At 45.6% G+C, this 25365-nt stretch overlaps 1 protein-coding gene across 1 annotated transcript; it reads left to right on the top strand.

Moving 5' to 3' along the window:
- The first annotated feature begins 751 nt into the window (after positions 1 to 751).
- DMRTA2 (DMRT like family A2) lies at positions 752 to 2334 on the top strand. Its single transcript, XM_086617650.1, has 2 exons — positions 752 to 1244; positions 1463 to 2334. The coding sequence occupies exons 1-2, from the start codon at positions 752 to 754 to the stop codon at positions 2332 to 2334; spliced, it is 1365 nt and encodes a 454-aa protein (XP_086473776.1).
- The last annotated feature ends 23031 nt before the right edge of the window (positions 2335 to 25365 follow it).

Below are 25365 nucleotides of genomic sequence, written 5' to 3'. Positions count from 1 at the left end.
GCCGCCTGCTCGAGGCTCGCCGCGGCGGGTGAGCCCAGCCCAGCCAGGCCGGGGGCTCAATCTCCCCCGGCCGCGGGCTGCCGGCCCCTCCGCCCGGCTGCGGTGCTGCTGCTCGGGAGACGGGGTGATTTTATTTTATTTATTTTTTTAATTGTCTCCTGGATTTTAGCGTCCGCGGCTTGTGGCCAGGGATCCTGTCGTGGAAGGTGCCGGATTGCTCTTTGAAGGGACGCTTTTAATCTGTGATCGTAGTTAAAGGGGGAGCTGAGTTTAGGGAGCGGCTCGGGTTTCCACCGGGGCACCGTGGGGAGCGGCGATCCCGCAAGCGCCGACGGGAGAGCCCGGCTTTGAGCCCGTCGCGATGGACTTGGTGCTGCCCTGCCAGATGCGCACGGAGAGCAAAGAAGCGAGAGAGATATCTAAGTTTTCTTGGATTTTCTTGTCTTAGATTGGCTTTTCGGGAGCGGAGGGGAGGAGAGCGCAGAAAGGCTCCCGACGGCGCGCTGCTTACTTGAACCCCACTCCGGAGCCGTGCGTAGGTGCAGGGGAGCAGGCGAGGCGGGGGGACAGGCTCTGGGGTTTGCATGCCCGCTCCCGGGGCTCCGTGTGCCCCCCACCCGTGATCGCGCCTGAAGGCGCCGGGAACTTCTCCGCGCCCGGGCGCGGGTGCGCCGCGGGGGCTACCCCGCCCCGCGTTGCTTTGGAGGAGGCCAGGGAGAGCGGCTCGCTCTTTCGGGACGGGCTCGCGAGGATGGAGCTGCGGTCAGAGCTGCCCAGCGTGCCCGCCGCGCCCCCCCCGGTGCCCCCCAGCTCGGTGGCGGCGGCAGCGGCGGCGGCGGCGGCCACGCTGCCGGTGAGCGTAGCCGGGAGCTTGCTGCGCGCCCCGCCGCTGCTGCTGCGGGCGGCCGAGAAGTACCCGCGGACGCCCAAGTGCGCCCGTTGCCGCAACCACGGCGTGGTGTCGGCGCTGAAGGGCCACAAGCGGTACTGCCGCTGGAAGGACTGCATGTGCGCCAAGTGCACCCTCATCGCCGAGCGCCAGCGCGTCATGGCGGCCCAGGTGGCGCTGCGCCGGCAGCAGGCGCAGGAGGAGAACGAGGCCCGCGAGCTCCAGCTGCTCTACGGCACCGCCGAGGGGTTGGCCCTGGCGGCCGCCAACGGCATCATCCCGCCCCGGCCCGCGTACGAGGTCTTCGGCTCCGTCTGCGCCGGAGGCGGCGGCGAGGGAGGCGCCGGCGCCTCAGGTAAGGCCGCGCTGTGCGCCCTCGGTGGGGGGAGCCCGGGACTGGCGGTGCGGGGGAAGGGGCTGGGAGTGGGCGGCGGGGAGGGGGGCGCCGACCTGGCAGGCGGCATCCCCCGGCGGAGCGGGCGGGAGGGCGGCCCGGCTGTCCGCGGGGCCCGTCTGGGGCAGCCGCACTGACGGTCTCTCTGCTTCTCCTCCCCCCTCCTCCCCGCCCCGCAGAGTCCAAGATGCAGAAGTTCGAGCTGTTCCCCAAGACGCTGCTGCCGAGCCGCGCCGTCACCCCGCAGCAGGCGGGCGGGAAGCCCCTGTCCCCGGACGGCGAGTCCGTGCCCGGGACCTCCTCCCCAGAAGCTCGCCACGGCTCGGGCTCGGAGAACGGGGACGGCGAGTCCTTCCTGAGTTCGCCTGTCTCCAAGGGCCCGAAGGAAGGGGAGGAGAGCCCGGGCTCCATCAGCCCGCTGGGCTCGGACTCGGGCTCGGAGGCGGACAAGGACGAGCAGGACCCGTCGCCCTCGGCCGGCGGTCGGCAGCGGACTCCCATCGACATCCTGACGCGCGTCTTCCCGGCGCACAAGCGCAGCGTGCTGGAGCTGGTGCTGCAGGGCTGCGGCGGGGACGTGGTACAGGCCATCGAGCAGATCCTCAACAACCGCGGCCCGGAGAAGGGCCCCGAGGAGGGCTGGGCTCGGGACGGCGCCTTGCAAGGCCTTCCGCCCACCCCCGCCGCCGCCCACCACCGGCCCTTGATAGCCGGCGCCATGGCCCCCGCCATCGGCACGCTGGGCAGCCGCTCCGCCTTCTCCCCCCTGCAGCCCAACGCCACGCACTTCGGGGCCGAGGCCGGCGCCTACCCGCTGGGCACCCACCTGGGACTCAACCCGCTGCGCCTCGCCTACTCGGCGCACAGCCGGGGACTGGCCTTCATGACACCCTACTCCACGGCCGGGCTGATGCCCACCCTCGGGTTCCGGCCGCCCGTGGACTACGCCTTCAGCGACCTCATGCGGGACCGCTCCGCCGTGCACAAGGAGCAGGTGTACTCCGGCGGGCTGTACGGGCCCATGGTCAACAACACCCCCGAGAAGCAATAGCGGGGGCGGCTTCCTAGAGCTCGTCTGGGTAGAGGTAGCTTAGGTGGGCGCGGGTGGACGGACACAGGTGGCTTTGTGCCCCCGCTCCCTCGTGCAGGCAACGATTGCGTGCGGAGCCCGGCGCGGACAGACGTAGGTGTATTAAAACGGTGATAAAGGTGCACTTTCATTGTCCAGACATGAGTCACTCTTTGTTGCTTATGGCCATGAGCATGGATATCCTTGGTGCGTCACGGGGTGTGTACACATACACACACACACTCTTCTCTCTTTCCCACACACATACGTATATATATGTATACTAGCAAGTGTATAATGTTATAAAATGGAAATCTAAGTTATTAATGTAACTCGTAGGTGAAACTTGGTATTAACGTTAAGCTAAAGGTTAGGCAGCTCGTCGTAATACTTGCCAGGCATATAGATTAAACATATTGTCAAATTGAAAGCCTTTTCCTTCCCGCCCCAGAAATGTTACGATCTGTATATAGCACTGGAAAGTAGATATATTTGTAACTGTCCGTAGGACCCCGGCGCCAATGGTGTATGACGGTTTAATGAGCCTCCTTCATTTGTGATCTGCAAGAAAATTGCTTTCTTGTTCTGATGTAGCAAACTTCTTGCTGTTTCTAACAGGTAATTCTGTGTTTCCATTTCATAGAAATAAATGTTATTTTCTATTAAAAAAAAAAAATCGATCCTATAAATGGCAAGTGGTATTTTATGAGACGGTGGAAGTGTGTTTTGGGAAATTAATTTGACAAGTATAGTCAATATTTAAAGGAGTTTATGCAATTATTACAAACATGTTTACTACATTTTTATCATGGTCAAACCAGATATTCTTCGGAAAATTTATGAATAAAAACGAAGCGTACAAAGCAGAGCAATGTCCTTATCAACCGAAATTGTCAAATATGTTTATTTCTGGTTCTGGTCTTTTATTATTTATGCCAGGATAAAAAAAAAAAAAATCAGAGATGTAAATTTAAGCAGCGTTTTTTCATTTGAAATCTCGCCGATTTTTGTCATATTTAGGAAATCTGGCATTGTCGCAGAGAAGAAAAGCACGGTTAAAACGAACGCCTGCCTTGCCGTCCGCGGGTTGTGTAGCAGCGGAGAGGTACTTCTCCCTCGTATCCGAAATCTGAGTGTGCGTTTTAATTGTTTCTGTATAAAGATAAGCAAAGAGGTATCTCATAATGACGTTTTTTCACGATGTAAGGACGTGTTTGCGGCAGGCGTGAACGAGTTGAGACACCGCAAGCTCAGCGCGGCGGTAGGCGCAGGAAACATTGCGCTGGTTGACTTTTGGAGCTGTGTGTCCTTTCAAACCTCCCTCCTCGTTTCGAGAGGAAAGGCTACTCGCGTGGGTTGTGGTTTTCTGTTGTCGTTGTTAGGGTTTGGGTTTTTTTTTTGTATTTGTGGTTTTTTTTTGTGTGTGGTTTTTTTTTTTTTTCGGCAATGCTGTCCGATAATTCTTCAAGACCAAAAAATGAGAAAGGCGTTCCTCCCTCTATTTATTTATTTACGGGGATGAGTCGGAGGGGCCGCGGGCGTGGAGGGGCGATCCTGCCGAAGGCCGGAGCGCGACTTTCTTACCACTCCTGGGAGTGTTTGGCCCAGGAAAACTATTACTCACAAAGAACAAGTTCAGTGCATGGTTGAATTAAGACTGTAAAAGCTCCTAAAGTTGGTTGGTATGGAAACCTAATCCCACCGAACCGCTCCGTGGCACAGCTGGACTGTTTACTTTCTCACTTCAAATATAACTGTGTAAACATTGGCTCGGAGCTGACAGCGCGGCTCCTACCAACCAGTTATGTACTGGTGGGGCTGGGAGGAGAGGTGTCCTGCCGTAGCTATTGAAGGAAGCCTCGGGGTAAAATCAAAGGACGGGAGCAAGTAAAATGTAATTCTTCCTTCCCTCTCGCAGTTGATCGACTGGATACAATTTTAAGATTTTTCTTAAAAGAAAAAAAAAAAAGAAAAAGTAAATATTACAGATTACACCTAGGTAAATACTTTTGACCCTGATCCATCCTGGGAGCAGCCAAATCAATATCACAAGGGAAACTTTTTAAAGTCTCATGTTCCAAGAGCGGGTGAAACTTAATATTACTACAATAAAACGGTTTAATAAAGAAGGGCTTTAATAGTGAGCTAATTTGATTGGGTTTCCTAATTCCACTTTAATTGGAAAAGGAGTTGTCTGTTTGGTTATAAAGTGCCAGGGTTATGTTAGACTGGAGAAAAAAGATGGACTTTGAGCATCTGAATAAACTTTTTTCCCTTTTTTTCTGGGTGTTTTTTTTTTGTTTGTTTGTTTGGCAGCTGACTTTGTGCAGGATGGGATTCCATATCTAGGATTATGAACGGGCTACAAAGAGCTGCTACTTAAAGAAATCAGGTCGCCACATTTCTCCCATTCTAGCCCTGTTGAGAAGGGCTTAGGAGCTGTTGATTTAACTCAGCTCCCCCTTTAATTATAAAAGCCATTCTTGTGTAGTTAGCCGAGCAGGACAATTTATCAGACCTGTTGCCGTGTCTTGGAGGTTGGCTTGAGCTTGGATTTATACAACCGACAATAGGGATCACGACAATTAACTTTCATATGGATAGTTTAGGCTGTTAAATTGGGGGGAGTAGGAGAAGGGGGGTAAGCAAATCTGATACATTGTCCCTATTGAGGTAATTCTCGTAGATTAAAAAAAAAAATCCCTTGGGTTTGAAACTGCCTCGGAGAGATTTCGTATACAGAAGCCTCTGGCAGAACATAAAATATTCAGGTCCCTTTTAGAGTAAAATAAAGTGCTGTCACTTGAATAAAAACCCGCGGAACGGAGTATAAATTATTCGTAAAGCAGAGGAGCTGCGAGCGAGCGCTAGCAAACTTCCCTGTTAATTAAATCTTAATCCACGGGTCGCGGGAAGCGGCGGGGCTGTAACAGCGGCTGCTGTACATACAGTGGGACACGTTCCGGAGTTATATTAACTGCACCAGTGTTTAATATGAATCAGCCCTAATCCACAGCATAATAAAGATCAAATTAGACTAACCATTTAGTAGCGAAATGACATTCCTTCACCTAAAATGAACCTCTCCGCGCCCTGCTCGCTGCGAGGCTGCCTGCGCAGCCCGGCACGGCGTGCGGGCGCTGGGGGCAGCATCTGGGCTGCCCGCCGGGGCCGGGGCCGGGGCCGGGGCCGGCCGCCCCGGCCCACCGGGCTGAGCGAGGCCGGGAAAGGGAAGGAGGAGGGCGGGGGTCGCTTTTACAGGCTGGTTGTTTCATTTTTAAGTCCGACGGGGGAGGCTCCGCTATCCTCCCACTCTTTCCCAGAGCCGCCTCTCCCCCACCCCCTCCGGCCTCGCTGCGCCCCGGCAAACCCGATTTGCTGCGGAGGCCCCGGGGATAAAGGAGACTCGGAGCGAAGTCGTTTCCCCTCCGGCTCCGGCCCTGCCTTTTGCTCCGCAGCATCCCCCGGCGTGCGTCCCGCTGCTTGCCGGAGCCCCGCACGGCCGGGGGAGGAGGCCCGCGCGGGGAAGGGTGCCGGTACCACCCAGATGCCCTCCGGGCAGCCCGTCCCCAGGCCCTGTCTCCAGCGGGGGCAGCGATGGAGTTTCTCTGGAGGCCCAGGAGCGAGTCCCGACCCCTCGCCCGGGCTCTCCCGCAGGCCCCAGAGGGCTCCGGGCCCCGCCGCTGCGGCTGTCCCGGGACTTGATGCCCCGTTTCCCGGCCTGGAAACCGCTCCTCTGAGAGGAGGGACGGGACGGGGCAGGCCGGGGCGCGGCGGGGCAGCCCCGGGTGCCCCTCACCGGGGGCGGGGCGGCCTTTGTGCCAGAGCCGTCGTCCCGCCGGCGCTGAGCAAACACAGCTGCTGCCGGTGCAGCCGGGCCCGCGGTGGCATCGCTCGGGGTGAAAGCGGCTTTACCGGTCCCACCGCCCTCCCCTCCTCCCCGCTCCCTGGCGTCTCTTCTCCCGTGTTCCCGGCGGCGGGTGCGAGCCCGGGTGTCTCCCTCTCCCGAGGTGGGTTCGTCGGCGGGAGCGCAGCGCCGAGCCAGGCGTTCCCAGGGCACTTGTGTCAGGCACACAAACTTCCCACGTCCTCCAGGCGAGGGGACACCTCTGCCTTCCCCATCACGCGGGCATCCCCCCTGTGTTGTCATAACATCCCCATGGCAACCGCAGCAATTACTTCTATGCCAGAACAACAATAGGAAAGTGTTTAATATATTTAAATGTGATTAAGCAGGTGGAAAAAACGAAGAGGAGCGGCTCCATCGGACGAACCGGCAGAACGCGGCCGCGGGCAGCCGCTGCCCGGGAACCCCGGCGGCGCCACCACCCTGCGCGGCGGCTCCCGGCTCCCGCCGCCTCCGGGGGCTCCCGCCCCCCCGGGGGAACAGCGGCACGTTTGGAGCTCAACAGATGGAACCGAGCGGAGTTATGAATAGTTACAAGGGGAGCGGAGCGGGCCGTTTTACCGTTTTATGCTGCTTTTAACATCAATTAACGTGCGGGAACGTTCATTCCGATTTCCGTTTCCCGGTTTCACGCAGGTTTCAACAGAAATACTAAGACTCTGTTGCAAAAAATATTTTTGCCCTGTTACTGTTCTTTTCGAGTTTCCTCCTTCTTTTTCTCTGCTACTTTATTAGGAAAAAAAAAAACAAGCCAACACTACCAAGACCAAGAAAACCCGCTATTGGGCATAAGTTCGAAAAACAGAAATAAAAAAAGACGAAAAAACCCCCTGAAATTTCACAATGCTGTTTTGCATTTCATCTTCAAAATGAGCTTATTCGGGGGAAAAAAAAGTAAAAAAGAGAAAAGCAATTTTAACACGTATCTTAATCTAAAAGCTATTCCTTTTCAGCCAGTACCCCTCATTTCTGTGTTATTGGGGAATCTAATAATGAGCGGAAGAGATGCTCCTGACCCAAGACGCCAAGTGCGCTGCCGGAGCGACGGAGGATGCCCATTGCGACCTCGCGCCGCTGTTCCCCGGGAGCGGCTGTGGCACGGGAACCCACCGTAGCCTTGAATTCACCGATAAATCGTGCGGCCGGTGGCTGGATTTGATGGGAATTATTGAGGGCAGCAGGAAAGGAGGGTGTGGTGTTGATGCGGGGGAGGTGGTGTTAATGCAAGGGACGTGGCCAAGGGTGGGATGAGGTTAAAGGGTGGGGGAATGAGCTGGCTTACCCTGGCTAACACGGGTGCAAGGTGATACAGCTGGAGAAGGTAAGTTTATAAGAAAGTCTGATACTGGGGGTGAAAGACATAAGGAGAGAAGGAACGGGGTGAATTCTAGCACAAAAGAGTAGGGCAAGGGGCTGATGGAGTCAGGCTCATGAGAGCTAATGGAGAACATCGATGCAGTACTAAACACTTAGGAATCATTAAAATAAGATCTTGGTGTCTGTATTACAAGAGGGTAAGGAAAACGTTGTGTTACTCACTAAGCGTTGGGTTTGAAGGACAGCCATATTCATGAAAAGTGTAAACGAGCTCCTCGGGCTGTATTAAAAGTCTGTTATGGTGAGTCTTTCCTGAGGGAATCTTTAAGGCTTGATTATACTGTGCACAGGCTGAGTAAGGTGCTACTATGTGGCAGGATTTACGTTTTCAAGGAAACTATGAAAAGCTCTTAATTTTGGATATAGTAGTACTGGGTGCTGTACAGAGGTCAGGAGATTTGATTATGTGCACACTTATAATACAGGCCAAGGGCTGAGCAAGCGGCCATTAGTGTAAAATGGTGATGGGTGTTTTTACAGTGACTCATTGGTTGTTCATGTGGAAGCAAGTGCATGAAGAGAGATGAAAATGCTTAAAAACAAGAAGATATTAGTAATAAGTCTTAACTGCAACAGGCCATTTGCTAACCATTTCTAACCATAACAAAGTCTGAGGCCTGCTCTATCCAAATGCTAGAGAAAACTCATGTTCATATTTAGCTCAGGTGTGAATTTGGCAGATCTGGACAGGGGCATGACGAGACACCCGCCTGGGGATAATTCTGTTTGGAATGTTGTTTTGTGCAGTATTGGATTTACCTGTATGTGGGAGCTAAAGTCTTATCTGAGATTTTATCTTAACGCCTTGCAAACTCTAAACTGCAGGGGGTAGCAACTACATTGCTTCCTGACAGCCCTGTTTTGATGGTCTGGAAGAACATAATCTTGTAATATACTGATTTGTGGATTAATTTTCTGTAAGAGATGGTGATATGCAAGATACATATATGTTCTTGACTTCACATGGAAGCTCTGCCTAAATGAACTCTGTAATGCCAAGGTCTGTGGGGGGTAAGGATGGATCCTTTTGCATTCTCAATTTGCGTATACTGGTAGCTAATATGGATTTGGGGAGGTGTGTGTATGTTTTTTTTTTCTGTCCTACATTCCCTCCCTTCTTGTTTTGGATCTTACTAATGTGCTGTAACACTTATAAGCGTTATGCTAAAAGTTGTTCCTGCATAGGTAATTTGTTCCTCAATACCTGAAAAATGACTGGGTAAAAGCATAGATAAATTTCAGAAAAAGATGTAGAAATTCATTGAAAACAAAGTATCTGAAGTCTTACTGCCCATCGATACTTATAAATCTTCTATGCATACCTTCAGAAAGTAGTCAACCATTTAACTGGGCAAATATAATAGATGGGCAGGATCTGTACAAATTTGAGTAGGTTTGTGACAGCAGGGCAGGCTCCGGGGGGGAAGAGGGAAATGGAAAGGAAACCAGAAACAGAGAGTGGATCTTTTCGTGTGGTCTGACAGGCAGATGGAAAACATGAATTATAAAGGCTTTTTAAAAGATCTGCTTGGGGTTTATGTTTACAAAGAGATTTAACAAGACCGGCTGGCCTTAAAATGCTGAGGTTGTTGCTAAAATCAGATGTTTGGAAGTGAAATGGGGTACTAGCACTGGATCAGAATATAGGAGAGGTTCAGAGAGATTCAACAAGACAGGAGCAGGACCAGTAAGGCAGGGCTCCTGTAAACCATTCAGCAGATCCAGAAAAGGGCTTAAAGGTCAGCAGGACCTGGAGTCAGGGGAGGGAGAAGAGTATGACCCCCCCCCCCCCAAAGGGAGCTGGATTCAGAGGCTGTGAGTTTCTAACCAAGAGCAGAAACAGCAGCATGAGAAGACAGATGAAATGAGTTTAGATTTGTGCAGCAGGGACTGACATAGCGATGAAATGGCTTTGTAAGGAACACAGGTAGCAAAATGTTACCTTGCTTTCTTGTAAGTGGGATATGGGATATTGATTTCCTCTCATGGCTTGGGGAAGCCCGTGGTTTACCTTGGGTAGAACCTATGGATTTCCTTAGTTTTCTAAATCTCCTGCTTGAAAGGTTAGCTGTAGATATTTACAGCCAAATGAATGGGGCAAATGGTGGCGATTATAATTTAAAGAGCCTCTGCTTTGTGAGTCAGAGAGCTTATACTGGTTATGAGGCTCTAAATAAGGACCTGTTTGATAGGATAAATGGCACATGATCTGGCACACAGAAGATGAAATAAAATTGCAGTGCTCAGTGTAGTATGCTAGAATGAAGTTACAAGATGCATGCCTGGCTTTTTCCTGCTTAGAGGGATGAATTATGTTTAATTTCTCTAATTATTCTTTTTATCCACATTATGAAGCTTTCCTTTGACACAGAGAAAATAATCCTAATGTGGTGGGGCCAAGAGCGGGAAAATGCTCCAGTAGATTTGGCAGGAAAACGTGGCCCCAGCCACTAACTAAAATCCGTACCCTTTTTCACGAAAGCTTCACTTTGGTCAGTGGGGATTAGAGAGGTGTTTTCAGGATCTCTTCTCTACAAGTATTATGATATAGCCTTCTTCCTTTTCAATTGGCGTAAAGGATTCCAAAACACTAGTTGAATTTCTTTTTTCAAATCATTTGGAAAATTTCTTGGAACACAATAAGACTGCTGTATTTGGGGGAAAATTCACCCATCATGTGGCTTACAGGCATAATCTGTTGCACAAAGTACACCAGACAAATTAATTAACATAGCTCTAATTTATTTAGTGCCATTACACTGGCTTTAAAATGGCAGTTAATATAATGGCATTAAAATATCCAGGATGTACCCCACACCCATGGCAGACACTTGGAGAAGCTGCCAAAGGCATTATGGTATGTTTCATTATTGTTGAAATATTTCCTAAGTGTTGCATGAATGTGCCTACGGATTCTGATGCCAGGCTGAAACGTATGTGAACTGCCCCACTGGGATCCTGTGCATCTTTCATTTTGGCTTCCTAATTTCCCTCCTGGGAGAGAGCTCAGCTATTTTTCAGTGTCTAGTACCTTAGTTGCCGAAGGAAGATATTGCTTAATCTTGGCATGCAAAGATACGTACTTCTTTGATCTGGAAAGAGCTTGAAACCTGTGCAAGATGGGGCTGTCAAAATGCTTGGTTAGCTGGATTGTTTTTTGCTGTAGAGCAGGGCTGGAAAAATGGTGTACCTGATTCTTGAGTGGAAAATTGCTCTATTAAGCTGGAAGTCTGTGGCAATGGAGATGATGAGTGACAGGTGTGCTTTTAAATGCAGGGCCAACTAGGGAGAGCTAAGGCTATCCTAGGAGCTTTATCTGCTGTGTTATTTTACTCCTCATCATCGAAATGTCTAAGCAAAGTTAGTCTTGATTAGACGGACTGAACTGAACAACAGCAGATGATGTTCTGTAAACTGTAAAAAGCTAAGACCGACCCGGTGAAGTCATTGGTAAAATGTCTGGTTTTCTTGGATGCCTCAGCAGGGTAGATGCTCCATCTGATGGATGTCGATGATATTGGGCAGAGGTGCTCTCATTAAGAAATTGCCTGCTGGAGCTCCCTCCAGCCATCTGGCATTCAAAATGCAAGAGCAAAAAGGATCCTGTTGGTGATTTTCAGTAAATGTTTTGCACAGAGCTATCTTTGTTGATAGTCTCTATTATTTTGCAGATGTTTATAGTATCATGAATCTTTTTTTTTTTCCCCACCTTAATTGAAACTCATGCTCCTCCAATCCAAGGATTAACTTTGTTATAACAGAAATGAAATTTGTATGAAATTTTATCCTTAAGAGGATTTTTTTTTTTTAGACAGATCCTCCACTCATATGTTAAATTTGAAATATTTGCAATTTTAACCCCCTGGACTACTGTTATACACTTTTTTTTCTTTTTAATTCTGCATACATATGACTTTTTTTTGCCATTTTGTTCTTTGGTTTCTGAGTATTGCTCCTCATTTTTTGAAAGAATAGGTTGTAGCTATTTTTTTAAAATTTTTGAAAGCTTTAAGAGCAATAACAATGAAAATATTTTATTAGTGTATATATCACCCTGGTTGGTGGTAATTGGGTTTTATTTTGCCACAAATGACAATCACTTAGTCTCTTTTCCTCTCAGTTTGATTTCTGGTATAACTGGAGCTCTCGGATATTACACTTGTAGATTCTGGACTCACTTGGGCAAGAGCCACCTTTGTTTCTTCATAGATCCAGGCACAGAATATTGTCTTGAAGCAGGATGCACAACACCAAAGTGCTTCCTGTGGTAGCAACATGCTGCTGTTGCTTAGTGAGTGTGAGCTCCTGATCTGTTCTGAGGTTAATCAGAAAATGAAATGATTCTTGAAATAGGTATAACTGATGCTTCAGCTGAGTGTGGTACACTTAGTAAAGTGTACTAACTTCTTATATCAAGTCTTTTGAAAGGTACAATTATCCCTTATCTTTGCAGGTTGGTTTGTTTAACTTTCACTGGATTATTCTCATGGAATAAGAATGAGATATTGCTGTTGCAGAGGAGCACTGGGACCTTGTAAATGAAGGAAGCTGTGAGGTTTTGTAGTGAAAATGGCACATGGGTCTCAAAAGATTTGGTTTGTGTACTAAATTCTGCTGATGATTTACCAACACTCTGTGACCTTGAGCTACTCAAAGCAATTTATAATTTTTTTGAAAGTGACTACTAATATTGACTGTCTCCAGTTTCAACGTGAGACACATAAGGCTTGAACTGCAGACTTTTGTACTACTTCAGTATTTATTTTTAATAAGGGTCCTAATTAAGTGTGCAATCTCTGTTGCAGGAAAGCTCTCCTGGACTCTGTCTTCATTCATTAAAATGTGTCAAATTCCTCAGAGTTTAGAGCTGAGCTCTAATGATGGCAAAAGAGACCCTATGTCCTGAATATATACTAACATGTGCCAAAGAATATGCTTGTTAATAAGTACTTGTTCAGTGATAAAGTATAGCAACAAGGGGTTATATATTTCCTCACTTTCAGCTACATGAGCAGAGCCCCTGACTTCACTCAGGAAGCTATACTGTTGTGAGAAATGGAAAAGTAAAATACTCTGCTTTATAATAAGTCATTCCAGCTCTGACTAATTAACACTTCTTAGTGTTAATTGTAACCCATGTTCTGTGTTTTTCAGGGATAGTATTTCCCAAGTACTGCTGATGAAATGTCAGGCAGAGGTAATAATTTTGTTTTCCTTGCTATTATAACATTGTGCTATGGATATAGTTATATACAGACTTACATGCCAATCAACCAACAGAGCAAACAAGAGGAAGAAGTAAAAATCTTCTCCTTGGAGAGCTCCTTAGGCAGACAATGAATTATGAGTTTTTCTCTGCCTAGAGAACTTGCAGGGAAAACAGCTATTCCTACTGGTATACCTTGCTATGATTAAAAAAAAAAAAAAAGAATAATTTTAGGTGGCTTGTTTTATTAAATCAGTAGACTTAACAGGATGGAGTGGTGGAGTACACAAATACAAAATATTTTTTTTAAGTAATCTGCAGAATCCTACAGGCTTCTAACATTAATGCTACAGAAATACCATTGGCCAGTATTTGCAGAACAGCATTTAATGAACAATAAAGACATTCATGTTGTTGAAAGGGAGAAAATCCTGTTGGCAGTCCAGCAAACCTACCGATCTCGGTTTTGTAGTCTGAAGGAAATGAGAGAGTACTGAAAGAAAGCGGGAACATGAGATTCACTGTTAAAACATTACTCTGGTGCTGGCAACGCTACAGAACTATCACAAAAGATAAGTAAGAAAATAAGGATATGGGGCCATCGCATGTCACTGATGTTAAAGCAGGATTTGTCTTTTGGAATGTGACTTAAAAATTGAAGGTAGAGTTTGGTCTGTGGCAAGAGAACGTGCAACAATTGCTGTCTCATCCAAACAATCCTGTGCTTGACAGTAGGGGGGAAAGTATCTGTGATGGCTCAATATTTTATGAGAAGGTGAAAGTGAGAGAGACCTGACTGAAGATAAAAACAAAAACAAACAAACTCCCATGATGAAACCTGGGGGTGGGGGGAAGGCAATTACATGAATGCCAGCTGTCAGACAAAAATACAAAAAATACAATGTCCAATAATTTCAGTCACACCATTACAATTAAATTAACAAGCATTTTATTTTTTTTTTTTTTAGTGAGAACAGGGTACTAAACTTAGACCTAGCCCTGGTCTTTCAAACATAAGAAAGTTTTCCATGTTCCCTAATGTAACACTTGAACTTACAGAAGACTTGATGGCCTGGTGAAACACCTGGAAGTGCTTTGACATGTTTCTCTTAGGAGACCACTGGTGTTTATAGCTTGGTGGCTATTTTGTAGAATTTTATGCTATATTCCTAAACCTCGAAGAGGAGGGAGAGGAAAGGCTGAAATTCTCTTTCCCTTATATAACTAAAGGGAAAATTTCAGCACAGTATTTCTTGCCTACATTGAAAGGCATTGAATTGCTCGTGAAGTACAGGCTACTTTAGAGAATGGCAAAAACCCCACAGCGTTTAATTTTTTTTTAATAACCCACGTAACTATTGCTTTATTGGTATAGACTTTCGCTTTTTCTCTAAATAAATTCACTTTTTGATTCCTTTTGTAATGGCAGCTCGGATTCTCAGCATTGTAGTTATTCTATGACCGTTTATCATATAACAAAACAGCTCATCAAGAAGTTTACCTACAAGCAGGGAACAACAAACGTCCTCTGAAAAAGTAAAGCACTATTAAATGCTCACATGTTACAGAAGAAGAATGATATTCAATTGCCCCTACAATTCTTCTCAGGTTTAGGCACTTCATGATGCTCTTCAGTATTTTTTTTTTCCTTCACATGAAATACTGATAAAAAATTGATTCAATCACTTCTTAATGGTTAGAATATTTAACTGTAGTGCTGGTGTTTTTTGCGGGGCTCGCTCCCGCCTCTCTGCGGCGCGGCCATGGGCCAGCGCAGCCAGCAGCCCCCGCAGCGGGACTGTTGGGACACGCGGGTGACAGGCATGTCTCCATCTGTCTCCGAGGGAGGTTTTCCCAGCGAATGGTGTGTGTTTCTCCTCCCTGCCTTGCTTGTCTTCTTGCAGTAATGCTCAGCCTGGCTGCACCTGGCTGGTGTCCCCTCTGGACGAGGGGCAGCCACAAGTCTCCCAGCAGTGTTCCTGCGCCTTCTTCCCAATCCAGCAGCTCATGCCCTGGTCCCAAGGCTGGGCTATACCCACTGTCCTGCTCAGTCTCTCAGACAACTGGCTGCAGCACCATGGCTGAGACAGCAGTTTTGCTTGGCCTCCCCCTGCGCAGGGTGTGAAACAAGGTGGTGGTGGGGAGACCCTGAGCCTCCTGCTCCCTCAGGGCCTCTTGCCCCAGAGAGACATTCCCACCTGGATTAAATCAGCACTTGCAGGTCCAGGAACCCACTCCCTCCCCTGGTGAGTGATTTTATGGTCATGTGTGTTGCTTCACTTCCAGCTTCTGTGAAGTGATTTCGGTTAAACACGTGCGTGGTTTCTCTGCAGACTTGGGAAGCACGTTTGGTGGCAGCTGGGGCAGTGGGCGTTGCCTGGAAGAGCTGACGAAAGCGAGGTGTGAGGATCTTTTTACCTGAGGTTTCGGGATGCCATCGGCGTACTGTTGGCTTAATACTTTTAAGCGTCATCAGATAAGAAAAGCCTGGTAGCAGACACTGCCTTTTACCATGGTAAATTACATTGCTAATTTTATTTTCATTTTCATGTTCTGTTGTGAAAACTGAAACCAGCATGGGATATTGTCCGTTTCTTTACACAATGTAATCTTGAAAGACTGTAATCAAATAGTAGATCATTGCAACCAAGTCATGGCTGAATTAATTCAGTGACAGTAGTCTGTGTGTGTATATGTGTCAGTGTACATACATATTTCTATATATCCACCTTACCTTTGTGAATTCAATTACCATTTGTTGTTTCTCTACCAATGAACTTTCTTAACATAGCATTTCATTCTGCATCATGACACGCATGCTGATCATGTGCTGATTTAGGGTTGAGGATGATTTAGCAGAGGTGCTGATTAGTCTCAGCAGACCAGTGAGAAATAGATGTTTTGCGGTGAAGTTTGTTTTGTGTATGTTAGAAAGATAACAATGCATATGAGGCATTAGAATGTGACATTAAGACCAAAATAAACGCATGAACTACCTCTGTGAAATCCACACTGCAAAGGTAAGATGAAATTGGGTAGTAGACTGCATGGCTCTGTATCTGAGATTGAATTTTAAACTTGAAATATCAAAGGCAGTATGTTAGACCTGAGTTTGCAAACTCTTATCTATGTTATTTTATGCATGTGAATGGTCTCAGTGACTTTCATACTGACCCATTTCCCATATCTTTGAAGATTTTTCAGTCTTTAAAATATAGGGCTGCTCTTTGTGTGTCAAGCATTCACCAAAAATAAGTAACAACATGTTAGAACTCACTTTGTTTACAATTTGTTTCATATTGATGTTGAAAAGCGAGTGAGTAGTAGCCTAGTAAATGCGCTGCTTGGACATGGAAAAACTGATACTACAGGCATTTCAGCACAGTATAATTAATTGCTAGTCAAGAGGAAAGTAATTGTAGTTAAGAAAAATATAGTTGAGAAAGTGTGTGGTTGTGTTTTTTTTTAAGCTTTATTGAGACATCTCATATTTTTTTACTGACCTCAGTGAAGACCCAAGGACCATACAATGAAAGTCACTATTCTCAGTTTTCTTGCATCCTTCGTCCAGCTCTTTCTTGATGACCAAGCAGGCTTATATGACTATAAGCCAATGGGTTCCTTATCCTTCCAGAAGTGTACCCCATTATATAAACAAGAAATTGCAAGAGAGATGCACAATACACATACTGAATTTCATCTTATTAATTGGAACTCTGCCAAAATAAAAGCTGACTTATTTAGGGAAATAATTCCTCACAGAGGAGAAAGAACAGTTTTGGCATGCCACATAATACGTGTCTTGGGGTTATCTACTAATAACTTGAAAAAGTCACATGGTCATGAACAGTATAAAATTAAGTTATTGGGCCTATCTGGTCCCCATAAATTGTCTATCCTGAATTAAGCCAAAGTTGAAAGTCATCTCAAATCACATGTTTGTCCCCATCTTTCCATTACACTTTTATTGTTTTAACAGTAATTTTCTGTATTATTTTTACATTTTTTTCTCCCTTTATGAAAGAATTGCAAAATAGGAAACTGCATTCTCAGAAAACACCATCTAAAAAAGAAGAGTGAAAAATTAAAGAAAAAAAACCTTCTTCAGATATATCACAGTTCTATAGGAGTGAGGTTCAAGGGAACCAAAACCCCAGAAGTTTTGGAGAGTTTGGGTCGGAGTATTATAGTTCAGACCTTTCTTCTTTTTTTTAATATTATAGTTGTTATCCAGTGTTTAGTATTTTTAAATATCCTTGTCATGAAAATACTCTAGACCAGAGAACTGCATCCCATGTTTTAGACAGAAAGCTTTTAATGAACAGCTCATAATCTGACCAAAAGAAGGGATTTCTTTTTTGTCCTTCTGTAGCACTACTGTTTTCTCCTCCAAATAGTTTGTACTTTAATTGGCACATCTGTCTTTAACAGAATCTCTTCAGTAACTCTGTCCCTTGCTCTGGCTCTTAAACCTTCAGCCTTTCTCTAGGTTAGGTAGCAGATTCCTGTGACTGCATGTGATATAGTTTTCAAAAGGTCTTCTACTTAATTTCCATTAAAATCCCTTTGTTAAAAAAAAAAAAAATTCTCACTACACACTGTGTTTCTTCAGTGTGTGTTTTCCTGAGATTTAGTTACCAAGTAGCAGTACAGGATGCTTGAAAGGACTCAGGAAGCAGCCTCTCTCCTGAGAGTGATTCAAAGGGATGATTAGGAGAATGCAGGAGATCGGGCTTGTTAAAACAAAGAGGATTAGGAGAAACTACCACTATTACAATCATGTATAAAACTTTAAAGGTGCCTGCTGTGCATGCTGAGCTCTTGTTCAAATGTCAGTAGTGGAAGTGCAGAGGTTAAGAGATGTCTCTCTTGCAAGTGAATGCAGAAGAAAATGGTACTGTGGTTTGGGTACCTGATTGCAACTTGGAAGGCTTTGGTTAAAGTTCCTGATCTACCAAAGAGCTCCTGTGGCCTCAAAGGGAGTTACCTGGGGCTCAGGGGAAGTCCTGTGTCCTTCTCAGCCCAAACTTTCCTCATGTACAGTAGCTACTTAGAGTTTGAAGGAGAGAAACAAGAACAATTACTGCAGCTAGCTAACATGGACTATGAAAATTGGCCAAGGTTAGTGGCTTATCGAATATCTTGTAGTACTGAAAGGATTTTTTACAATATCTGACTCTTGGAGTCCTGATATTCTATGAGAACCTCAGATTCTGCTTTTAAGTAAACTTCTAGGTATCTGGTTGAGAAACTAAAAATGAAGTCATCAACCATAAAGGCCTGATAAAATGGAAGGAATGAAATAGCTATTAAAATGTTATGTTTAAAGCAGTCTAAGACCAGATCTGACTTCTTGTTTAGGAGTCCAGGTTGGCAGTACCAGAAGACAGGCTCTTGCCAACTACCAGAAACTGAAAGCAGTCAGTGTCTCACACTGGCTTCCAGGATCCATAGTTTTAGATTTGAATGATTTATGTGGTTAATGAATAATAAATTTAATAGTAATGATTAAGGGAGATGACTCCTTGTTCAGTTAAATGGTTGCAGCCACCTGAAAAATGTGCATAGTGCATACATGCTGCTCTCCTCCTCTCAGTTTGCATGCCTTCATCCTCTGACAAGCTTGTTTAATGCTGTGGATGATTCACTTTGCCCTCAGACAGTGCTTCACTGTTCCCTGCTTCACACCTGGCTGCAGCAATGTTCTTGGTTTAGAGGAAAGCAGCTAATTAATTTACAATGTTTTGCTCTCTTGTGCAGCAAAACTCCAGAAACCACAATTTTCCTTCCTAACTGCTGTGGAAGCTGACATGCTGTTCCCTGCCGGCTCATGTGCCCTGTAGCCTGCTCTGTGGCAGCTTCCTAGGCCAGGCTCTTCAAATTCCTCCAAACTATTAGCCCCAAAGCCCGTCCTGGTGGGAGTTAGAACAGCTCAGCAGGGCTGTGCAGCGATGGGCAGCGCTGGCTTTGGAACAGGGTCCCTGCAGGGCTCTGATACAAGATGGAAAATTCCCCATCTCTTATCTTGTCCTTCCCTCCCACCCTTGCCATTCAGTCCGTTTCCTCAAAGAGGCTTTGTGGAGTCTGCAGACCACAGAGCTTTTTTTCTTCTTCCCCACCCTGCTCCTCCATTCCATCTGGTGTTTGTTTTCCGGTGCTGCCTCATGTTTGCTCCATTTGAATACTGTAAGAGTCCTGCACTGGATGTTTTGACAAGTGGATGCTGTGTAGTGTGGACCACGCAGCCTGGATAGGGGGCCTGCAGGCTCTAAGCTACATTGACTTTTGCTGTTGTACAATGGGTGAGATGCGCTGCTGCCTTGGATTAAGATCTTTGCACAAAGGGACCCCAGACTGTCATGGGATATCACTCCATTGTGGAGGACTGTCTATTTGATGGTAAGGAGGAGGTCCTGTGCTACCTTTATTCTGATGATGGCCAGAAGCAAGACAGGGCTGACCTTACACTTCTGTGATTCCAAGCTAGTTTGTCATCCCAATGGCTGTGGGTGGCATAAATAGAAACATTTGACATTGAGACAGGTGTTCCTGAATTACTCACGCAAGTAGGAAGCAGATCAAGCCCTCTGCTTGTGCTTGTTGTTATTGCTCATTTATTAATTAATTTATTAATTATTTTACTTTCATTGACTGAGCAAAACTCTCATTGAACTGCAAGAGCTTTTTGCGATGAACTGGATTGGAACCATTTACTCCAGCGTTATTCTTGAAAGCTTCCAGCGCAATGCTGATGGGATTTGTCTCCTTCTGTGTTTCCAGTAGTTTGTGAGGTAACAAACCTCGTTTTATTTTCTTCACCCTTTCTCTGGAGCTCCTAGGAGGCAATCAGTGGCAGAGCTTGTTCTTTGGCACAGCTTTCAGTCAGGCTCAAAACATCCATTAGGTCATTACAGCAAACTGAGTTATCCCCAAGTTGTGTGTCCCAAGCTGGAAATGGCGAATTGAAGACTTAAACTTTGGGAAATTCCCTACAGCTATCAGTTATGCATCTTATCTAATGTCTTTTTACAGAACTATTTCACTCTTTCCCTGAAGAAGAGCCAGGGGAAGCTTGCTCCTGTGACGTGTTTGTTACAGGACTCGTTTGAGCAGTGTCTTGATTCTGCTGCCACTGTGTGGTCAAAACCGGTCTGGTGCTTCAGGTGTTCCTGTTTCTTACCACGATTTGTGTGGAGTCAGCACAGTCCTGCATCCTACATGTGGTTCGCCTCCGTGCCGCTGCAAACCAGGAGTCACTGCTCTGAAATTAAAGAACTGTTTATTTGGCAGGGCAGCCAGATGCACCTGCAGCAATAAGGGCCCATTGTGCTGAGTAGGTGCCAGGCTAGGAAAAAACAACAAACAGTCCCTAAGTCAGCTCATAATTTGGTACTATGACCATATGTAACAGGTAAATAAAACTGACCCGGCAAGGATAAACCTTCTCACAGACATGTGCTTGAAGTCAGGGCCTGGATGAATAGCTTCTGTTGACTGAGCTGTTTGAAATATAAGCGAAAAAGGAAGACCGCTAGGGGGATTTCATTAGTCTCAGTTGTGGTAATTTCCACAACTCATACGCACCACAAGATGACAGCTTCCCCTTGTGTTTTTAAGGTTGAAAAGTTATGGATCTCTTGCAGCCTTGCACACTGTTGAGGTTTCAGGCATGCTACAGAATCTTTGCTATTCAGCAGTAAAGCACTGTAACAAATAACCAAATGCAGGTGTACCTAACAAGAAAAAAAAGCTTGTATTAGCTTTGCTTTTTAGAAAATAGTATGGTAATCATTTATGTTTTGCCAGTTTGGTAATATCCAGGAGGTTTCTCAGTCATTAACTCACTTGAGTGAATTAGAAATGTTTTATTGTAGTAATAAAGAGTGATATGTCTTCAGGGACTTTCAAAGCAAGTAAAATAGAAAATGTAAATTACTCTGTGCTTTGGTTCTGCATTCCTTGCTCATTCAGGATTTTCTCTGGCTTCAAGGAATGCAGGAGCAAGCCCCAAATATTTGTAAGGAAATCAGGGTGAAAAAATTTGCCTTGAGCCCAAAGATTAAAAAAAAGTAAAATGTCAGCACTAGAAATTGACAGAGGGAGAAAATTCCAGCTACCGAGGGAACAGCAGCTGAGAATGTCATGCAATACTTTTATTAACACAGTACGAAAGACAATTTAAATAAATAAAAAGGCCTATTTCTGCAGTTTTCAAAAGTCCTTATTTAATTTAGGTAAAAACAAATACGCCACAAATGTTAAACTGACTCTCAATCATCCGAAGACCTCAGATCCAACCTTGGCTTTACACTCAACAGCAAGTCACGTGTTCTCTCCCTCGTCTCCCACTTTGTGTGTTGCTAAATCCATAGTGCTTTGGGGAAGGGACCATTTCTGTGGGCCTGTGCAATGTCTAGGCTAAGAGATCCAGGCTGAGGTGGGATTCCCGCCTGCTGCTGGGCACCTACTGACAATCCATGGCCCTCTTCTACCCGCTTCTTGTCCTATCCCATTTTGTTCTCTTGCTGACCCATTTGTTTTCTCTCTCCACTTGCTTTGAGGTAAAGCATGTGTCTTACTCTGTGTATTTGCAGCATGATGAAGTCCTTAAACAAGCCGTGAAGTTTGATTCTTACTGTTTTCTGGTATTTTTTTATTTTTTATATTTCTTTATTTTGCACCAATATGGATTGTAGACTGAAGCTTGGAGTGAACTGCAGGTCCTTGCTGGAAACTATATTGACTGTTCTTGGCTGTTGTAACACAGAAAACGAGGAGTTAGCAATAATGCCTCTAGCATTATGTGTAGGTCTTGATGTTAGTTGGAAGTTTTGCAGTCTGAGTGAGCGCTTCCAGGGACTGTCTCTCACTAGACTTGCTATATGATCCAAGTTCCTATGCGTTTCCATAATTTATGAGACTTAGGCTAAAGTTGGCTTTTTAGGCAGAGTAGTGACATCAGTGCAGATGACAGACACAGAACACTTGCATGTTGTACGATTGCATAAACCACATATCCTTTGGATATTGGGCTAAAAATAGAAACCCTTTGCAGTGACAAACTTGTCTGCTGTAGCTAGTAGAGGCTTGTTGCCCATTCATGAGTGTGCTGAGCCACTCATGCTGCTTCTGTGCTAATGTGTTTACTTGGCAACATGGTTATACTTTTATGGGATTTTGTGAAATACTTTCAATTTATCAGGATGATGAGGAATATAGGTGGGTGAGTAAACAGAAAGGTGAATTTATTGTGTGAATCACTGTCTAGCTGCTTTTTCTTGTTATTTTTTTTTGGTTGGTTTGTTTGAGGAAAGCTTTGGTAATGTCCTGTGTAATACTTTTCATTTCATGGTTGCTTAGTGTAAGGAATAAAGCGTTATGTTACTTGCTGAAGGCAAATCAGGCCTAAGGCATACTGCAATCAAGGTGGGTCTGTACGTACAATGATAAAGTAAATACCGTGATGACCTTGCACAAGTTTCTCGCATAGAACCTCTCTGCCTTTTTCCCTCTGATCCTAATCCAGGAATGCAAGCCAAAGGGTGGAGAAGAATAAGCCTGTACTTTGGGACGTTGAAAACCACCCTCCAGGTCTGAATTCTGCTGCTGTGACTCGAGCAGAGCGGACTTAAGATTTCCTTTTCGTAGTGCCGTAGGACAGTGTGATGTGACACTAACATCCTGCTGTGTTGTAGTCACTAACAAAGCCAATGGTTAGTTTGGACTGTCCCAGGAACTAAAAAAAAAAAAGTTTAGAAATGGAAAATTGAAGACCAAAATAATCTTCGGAGTAAACAAATGTAATGTCTTGGGTTCCACGTGTGTGTGTGGTGATTTTTTTTTTTTGGGGGGGGGGTGGGGGTGATTTGTTGTGGTGTTGTGTTTTTCTTTTCATTTTTTTTCCTCCTCTGTTTTTTTTTTTAGGTTGTGGTTTGTGTTTTTGTGTGTGTGTGGTGATTTTTTTGGGTTGATTTGTTGTGGTGTAGTGTGGTTTTTTTTTTTTCCTTTTTTTTTTTTCTCTCCTGTGGTGTTTTTTTTTGTTGTGGTGGTGTGGGTTTTTTTGCGTATGTTGTGGTTTTGTGTGTGTTGTGTGGTGTTTGTTTTTTTTTTTTCTTCTTCTGATGGAGGGGCTGGGGTGGATTCACTTTATTGCAGTAATGCCCAAAAGGCCTCGTTAGCCCGTGACGTTATGTATGCCAGAAACATCCACTAACGATCCCCTTCAAGAGTTTAGTGCCCTACAAAAATGTTTTAGCATTGCTCCAATTTATGGTAAACAGTAAAAAGTAGGAAAAAAGATACGAGATCCCTTAACTCAAAGGACCATGGAAACAGAATCCGAGTAGCCCACGCGTTCCTAAGGTACTTCCAGTTGATACTCCCCCTTCCCGGCCGCGCCTGCGGCGCTTCCGAAGCGGGACCCGCCGCGCGGCAGCGAGGCGGCGCTGCGCCACGAGGGGGCAGCAGAGACTGCGGGAAGGCTCCCGCCAGCGGCCGCGCGCTTCCGCAAGGCACCTCGCGGGCGCTGAGGTACTTGGAGATAATTTTTTTTTTTTTTTTCCTGCTTTTTTGCTTACTGCTCGGCTTCACTTGCCGCCAGGTTTCTCTGATGGTGTTTTCTCCCCGTGTACACGCCAGATGTGAACAGTCCCGTGGAAAACGTACCTTCCTTGTCTGGGTTTTGTTTAACTGTGAACGGCGTGTTGGAGGAGGAGATGATCATCTCAGCGTGCCGTGGCAGCGTTCGTGACGCAGAACCCAAACTGAATTTCTGAAGTTTGTCCCTTCACTAGAAGCATGTTGAGTGGTGGCTAGTCCGTCCCTGTAGTGAGCCAGTCTGTAGTGATCCCTTGGGGACTTTTATTCTTTCTGTTGGCTACATTCTCCATAAAAAGAGCAAAATGAAAGAGCTTGAAAGCAGCAAAACTGCCCGTACTTCCAAAATGCTGTTACTGTGATTGCAGTGACTGCCGGGGCCTTTGGCATCAACCATTAAACAAGAGGTAGCAGGTGGCTACAACCAACAGGTAATGGCAAACAGCCCTGTGTCTGGCACGGCGCCGGCACTGAAAAGGGGGATGGCATTAGCTCCTCACCCAACCTGGCAGAGGCCACTTCGCAAGGGACAAATTCAGGGGCTTTTTAAAATCTTATTCCTCAGGGTGCTTAGAGTCGGGGGCGAAAAGCATCAGCAGATTATGGATTGTGTGGGAGAACCGGTTACTGCTTAAATGGGTTTTGGTGTGGCAAGAAATATTAGAGTGAGTGAATTGATGGAATCTTGGACAGTGTTTAGCTGATTGAAATAAGAACTTTTGTATAGTCGTAATAGTACTTAAGCTTTTTGGATGACAAATCATGGTGATTATTCACAGAGACCAGTGCATTGCTGTACCATCATCCCTGCACTATATAAAGAAGTGCATTATCAAAGCACATCTTTTTATAGAAGATGATGTATCACAGACATTATAATCTCCTGAAGGTCACGCCACCACAATATATGTTCGTAGCTCTGATGCTTGGAGGATTAGTTTGCAATCTCTGTTGATTCAGTGGGAGTAGGAGTATTGGTGTTTCTGAAAATCCCTGTGAGTCTTTGCACTTCCAGATACCTAAAAACCTTTAAAATCTGCCTCACAGTATCCTTTAACTTGAGATAGTTATATTTCAATTTTGGAGAAAACAGACTCAGAAGTCAGTAACAGTGGCAGCATTAGTATTGGTACCATTTATTCTATCCGAGCAGCTGCAGATTACATTATTTAATATCTGTTTTATCTATGTTTCAGATCTGATTTTGGTGTTACAACAAAGGCAGACTTGTCTTATGAGAATCAAAATTATACTTAATTGAACTCTGCTTTGGGAGTTTCTGTCAGTCACACAACTGCATGAATTGGGGAAGACACATGATTGCAACTGTGATTAACTTCTCCAGAGTCTCTCTGAATACTGTATATCACATTTCGTAAAGAGATGTAGTATCTTCAGAATAATTGTGTTGTACTAAAGGGTAAGTTTTGAATGTCAGAAATCACTTAGTTTTCCTTGAGGGGACATGTGAGGAGGAGGCCTTCTTAAACTGGAGGTTGTGAATATTTCTAGAATATCCATCTCCACCTGCAGCAGTCTTGGCCACCTTTCTCCATGCGTAATTCCTAACAACAATGCAAACAAATGGAGAATTTCCTCCCCTGAGAACAGCCAGCCTTTGACGAACTACCTTTACACCATATAGAGGTGGGCAGGTGGTAAATTAGCAGTACATATAGAGTGCCAATGGGTAATTAAGAGTGAAGGTTCATGGTTGTCATGGTTTTAGGCTGATCCAGCAACTAAAACTCACACAGTCTCTCCTTCTCCAGTAAAGTAGAGAGGAGAGAAAAAAACCAAAGGGACTGAGGGTTGAGACAAGAACAGAGGGAGCACCCACCAACCATGGTCCTGGGCAAAACAGACAGGGCTTTCTTAAAGCAAAACAGTTTATTGATGATTACTTAGAAGGACAAAGGGAAACAAA

The sequence above is a fragment of the Tauraco erythrolophus genome, chromosome 10 (genome assembly GCF_009769465.1).
Source record: "Tauraco erythrolophus isolate bTauEry1 chromosome 10, bTauEry1.pri, whole genome shotgun sequence".
In the NCBI taxonomy this organism is placed as follows: domain Eukaryota; kingdom Metazoa; phylum Chordata; class Aves; order Musophagiformes; family Musophagidae; genus Tauraco; species Tauraco erythrolophus.
The sequence above is the reverse complement of the archived record's forward strand: the minus strand, read 5'-3'. Positions and strand labels throughout refer to the sequence as shown.

What these genes read in the sequence shown, in the direction of transcription:
- DMRTA2 (XM_086617650.1), top strand. Translation starts at nt 752, where the DNA reads ATGGAGCTGCGGTCAGAGCTGCCCAGCGTGCCCGCCGCGCCCCCCCCG. An exon ending in GGGAGGCGCCGGCGCCTCAG is followed by an intron (nt 1,245 to 1,462) that starts GTAAGGCCGCGC and finishes CCCGCCCCGCAG; the next exon opens with AGTCCAAGATGCAGAAGTTC.